We start from the raw sequence: 5,013 nt of genomic DNA, 5'->3' as shown, positions 1-5,013 counted from the left end.
GTGACTGTCCTCTTAGACAGTGTGGAGGTAGAACATTTCCATTATCACAGAAAGTTCTATTGGAAGTGCTGCCATAGAATTCTCCAGAATTCCTAACTGCTTCTCTTTCTCTTGCTCTTATTCTCACTCTCATTCTCTCTCTTTCCCTCTCTCTGCCATCCCTAAACCAAGTACAGGGATAGTGGTCTCATTGTTAGTGACTTAAAATGATGCTTTTGAACAAGAAGATGCTGGGTGCTTTTGGTGACTAGTGCCATTCCCACTTTTTTCTTTTGAATTTCGGAGCTATTATCTACCAGCTCATTCTTTTACTCTCTTTGCTACTAAAGCTGCATAATTGCTTTCTTTTCTAAGTCCTTAAACCCTTTGCTAATGTTACTGTGTGAGAGTTCCCAAAGCTGGGGTTCTAGGAGAGTTTGCCCTGTCTGAACAGCTGACCCATGAAATAATGGAGTAGGGCAGGCAGGGTGGGGAGCTGGACTGGCTATCAATAGAAGAGCTTGCCTCTCTACTCACATGGCCAATTAATTGGCTGTGGTGGGGAAGTAGGGGTGGGGAGGGGGCTGCTGAGAATCTCCAGTGACAGTTAAGTGGCCTTTGTGGACGGAAAAACTTTGTTGGATTTTGACTTGGTCTCTGCCCACCTCTTGTGAATTTCTATTCGATTCATTCATCATTCAGGCCTCATCTTACACTTCATTCTTCCAAGATGACTACTTTGTATGCTGGGCTCTATTTTAGTCTTACTATTTCCAGACCATAAAGAGACTGTGTAGGGCTTCAGCGGCACTGAGATATGGACTTTGCTGTTTGTTGAGAGCTGTAGTGACTGACATGGTCTGCATGCCCTGCAGAAATCGTTCCACCTTTTCAACAAAGTGGTGACTATCTGACAACAGAGAGAAGGGATACTGGCTGAATTCTTTCTCTTGTACAATATAGATTTCCTTTGCTTCCCTTTCCTTTCCATTCCCCTTTTCCCTGTTGCAACTGGAGTACAGACCTAAGATGTACCTGTGACTAAGAATTAATGCCTTTGAAATAATAAGACATTACATTTCACAGGCTTCGCCAAGCCCATTCACCCAGGTTGTCTCATCTAATACCTCAGGCCTCCTCGTGAGGTAGGGAGGGGAGGTATTTTTAACTCCACTTGGCTAGTGAGTTAATTCACTGAGCTTAGACCAGGTGAGAGGCCCCAGTTCCTTTAGACAGGGTTTGAGCACCTGGTTCTCTGTCTCTGAACCTAGTGACCTTTCTGTGTAAGGAGGATATGGCCCAGGGACAGTGTAAGTGGATGGAGAGGGAAGCAGAGGGAGAGATAATCTAGGACCACCAGCTGCTTCTTTTTCTCATGAGGAGGTTGGCACAGGGAATTTCCTCCCCATCCCGCAGAGGAAAGAAAAGCTAAGGGTGTTTGTTGTCTTCCTCTTTCTCTTTCCATTCCCCTTCCTAGGAGAGGGTTCGCCTAGGGAGAGGAAGGAGAGGGGTTAGCCTGGCTCTCCCAAGGCCTAGCATGTGGGTGGCTACGTGCTGGACCCCCTTAGAACCTAATGTCCATTCTCAGGCTGGACCTACCGGCCTTTAGGTGCTGTGCTGTCCTGAGGCCTGGGCCATGCCAAGGCTGGAGGAAAGCCTTTGAACCTCGCCTGGAGAAAGAACCATGCAGGGTACTCTAGGAGGAGGAACAGGCCCTGGGCTGTTCGCTCTGGACAGCCGGACACTCCTGATATGCTGCTTTATCCTAAATGTAGCTTGGGGCCAAATGAATTTCACAGGGTGAGTCTCTGCTGCTTGGTGGGAAGGAGGGCTGGCTGGGAGGGAGGAGATCTGAGTGTCTGATAACTCTAGGTCTGTGCGGTAACTCTGTGTGCATGTGTGCACATATGTGTCTCTCTGTCTGTCTATTGTCTGTCTGCCTGCCCTGCTTGGACCAGACCAAGGCTGCACCATTCATCCAGAACCCATTTTTACTCCAGGACAGGCCACTTAAGTATGTTATTAACCCTCTCCAAATAAAGAGTTCCAAATCTGAAGCACAAGGTTAAGTTTTCAAAGCTCCAAGGAGCCCCTAAAATTGGGACTAACTAGTTGGAAAGAGGAAGGGGATCAAAAGTGGGAGGGGAACAAGAAAGGATCGGGAGAATATACATATTCACTATGAATCAAAATATATTCAGTATGAAAATGTCATGATGAGATCCATTATTATGTACAGTTAATACATGATAATAAAAACAAAACAAAAAACAAAGAAAAATACCCTAAAATTACATGGAATTGTTTTCATGCATGTTCTTCTTTGGGTGTGAAGGTTTATAATGTTCCTAAATTCTTTTATTGGGGGGCGGGGAGTCTTTTTGAGACAGGGTCTCCCAGTAGCCCCAGCTGGCCTGGAACTCACTTTGTAGACCAGGCTGGCCTTGAACTCACAGAGATCCACCTGCTTCTGCCTCCCAAGTTCTGGGACTAAAGGCATGCGCCACCACGCCCAGCTACTTTCCTAAGTTCTTAAAGAAATTAGTAACCCCAAGACTAGGTGCTTCTACCAAAAATGGATGTGGTATTATCTTTTGAATAACAGAAAGTTCTAGTACACATACCAGGCCTCTCAAATATCTCAGGAGGAAGATCCTCCATAGACTTCATCTCAAGGAAGACAAGATACATACAACTTAGAAAAGGGTTCATGAGCTGGGTGTGTACTCCCAGCACTCGGAAGGCAGAGGTAGGCGGATCTCTGTGAGTTCGAGGCCAGTCTGGTCTATATAGCAAGTTTCAGGCCAGCTGGGGCTACAGAGAAACCCTGTTTCAAAAAGATCAAAAAAGAAAAAAAAAGAAAAGAATTCATGTTCTGGGTCTCAGAGCCAGAGAGAGAGCCAACACCACCACCCCAAGTGCTGAGCCTGGAAGCTCACCATGTGAGACTCTGACTTGCCCCTTCCACCTGGAAGGGAAGGACTCAGCTTTTGTGCCAAGTGGGTGCGGTTATCTGATCTCCCCTTCCTTGGGGAACAGGCTGGGCTCCCGTATGTAGAGCACATGGAGCTTCCAGTTTCCCCCAAACCATTGGAACCCTTTTTTCTTCTTTATTCCTTCTGTTCCCTGTATGGGAAGGTGAACTCATATACCCACAGGCAAGCACACATATGTATGCAAATACCCCCCCCCACTCACAGTTGACCCTCATAATCTATTTCCATCCTTCCTTCCCACTCCTGTCCATCTTTACTTTAGGTTCAGTCAGGAAAGTGGTCAGGGGACCCCCAGCTCTGGGCTGAAGGACTGAGTGGCTCCCAGAGCTACAAGTACTTCCTGTCAGGCCTCCTTTCAGTTCAGCCTCCCTAAAGACACAGCTGTCCAGAAGGCCTCTACAGTTTCTTTCATCCTTCTCATGTTTCCCCAGAGACCAGGTTCTTCGAGTAATAGCCAAAGATGAGAAGCAGCTGTCACTTCTCAGGGATCTGGAGGGCCTGAAGCCCCAGAAGGTGAGGATTGCTCAGGGCCGGGGGATATCACTGACACAACACTTGTCCTCAGCTCCTTGTTTACCCCCTATTCCATCCAACTCCAGACCTTCCTTCCTGAGGTCTCCAAAAATTGTCACTAAACTCTGGACAAGGCTTCTCTGTCACAGGTCAGGGACATGTCCCCACAAAGTTGGGTGGCCTTTGTAAGCTGTGGCTTCTTTAAGCTTTTCCTCGGTCATGGTTGGGGGATGCTGAGTACACTCTGAGAACAGCTGCAATGTCCTAAAGCCACAGGGAAGCACAGATGTCCCTGCCATGGTGCCACGTAGCACAGGGCCTGCATGCATCTGCTTCCCAATTGGAATGGCTTAGCTTGGCAAACCTGTGTTGTATTTGGGTTTGTGTCTGTCAGCCTGAGTATTTGTTTCCAAGAACATTTGTCCTCTACAAGTTTTCACAATGGAAAACATTTTCTTTGACAATTATAATAGAGGGCTTTTGTTTAAGGGCTTGTAAAACAACAGCTATTTCTGGATGTGGCCCAAAGTTCTTGTTCCTCTTTGTGCGAGTCCCTATCAATGAAAGAGTCTTCCATTTTACAAATTTATAGACAGATGTAGGATGTGGGCTCCAGATTATACTTCTCCTGCTTCTCAGGGAACTGTGAGCAATGATGCCCCTCTTCTAACTTGGGTTCTTGTCCAGGCTCATGTCCCAGGTGATGAACAATGTCACTGGTAGGAATTCCTTGGGGTTCCATGGATTCAGGCAAAGTTGAATGGGTGAGGGAGGCTGAGTGACGAAGGTGGCTAGGAAGTCAAGAAAGTGGCTGAGGTGGGTAATTTATTTCTCTTCATATGGGCTTTTCATCATGTAACTGAATCCCTTTTAAGTATGAAAGAAACTCACCTGGCCCTCTAGGGTACCTACCAAGTGTTAAGGACAAGCCATAAATACAGCTGTGCTTCTTTCCTTTGTGAACAAGGTGGACTTCTGGCGCGGCCCAGCCAGACCGAGCCTCCCTGTGGACATGAGAGTTCCCTTCTCTGAACTGAAGGATGTCAAAGCTTACCTGGCATCTCACGACATTGCTTGCAGTGTCATGATAAAGGACATCCAGGTGAGGTCCCACCCTGGTACCACAGTGAGAGACTTATTTCTACATGGTCTTATTTCCCACATTCATTTTTGGTTGGTTCCCACCGTGGAGAAAAAAAATACTCAGCCTAAAAGCTGACATTTTGTTCTTGGATATTCATCTACATGTTTTTGAACACATTATGGAAGAAATTCAATTGCACATTTCTGGGTCTGGGCATGGAGCTGGTTAGCAGAGGTTAGCATGCTTGAGGCCCTGGGTTTGACGCTCAGTTCTGTTAGAACTGAGTATAAAACAGGGCACGTATCTATAATCCCAGAGCTTGGGAAGTGAAGGCAGGAAGACCTTAAACCATCCTCAGCTATATATGGAGTTGAAGTCTAGCCTGGGCTACATGAGATCTTGCCTCGAAAAAAAAAAAAAGTATATATATATTTTTTCTTC

The 5,013-nt window shown here is 46.4% G+C and overlaps 1 protein-coding gene across 1 annotated transcript in view; it reads left to right on the top strand.

The window, feature by feature from the left end:
• Positions 1-1,615: 1,615 nt before the first annotated feature.
• Positions 1,616-5,013, top strand: part of Cpa5 (carboxypeptidase A5) — a 23,270-nt gene continuing 19,872 nt past the window's right edge. The window contains exons 1-3 of the mRNA XM_008846337.2: positions 1,616-1,779; positions 3,407-3,488; positions 4,456-4,590. Of these exons, the coding sequence (XP_008844559.1) occupies positions 1,664-1,779; positions 3,407-3,488; positions 4,456-4,590 (333 nt within the window). The 5' untranslated portion in view covers positions 1,616-1,663. The remainder of the gene's footprint in view (positions 1,780-3,406; positions 3,489-4,455; positions 4,591-5,013) is intronic.

Source organism: Nannospalax galili, unplaced genomic scaffold (genome assembly GCF_000622305.1).
Source record: "Nannospalax galili isolate Female #2095 unplaced genomic scaffold, S.galili_v1.0 scaffold660, whole genome shotgun sequence".
NCBI classification, from domain to species: Eukaryota; Metazoa; Chordata; class Mammalia; order Rodentia; family Spalacidae; genus Nannospalax; species Nannospalax galili.
This window is presented reverse-complemented; position numbering and strand designations above follow the sequence as displayed.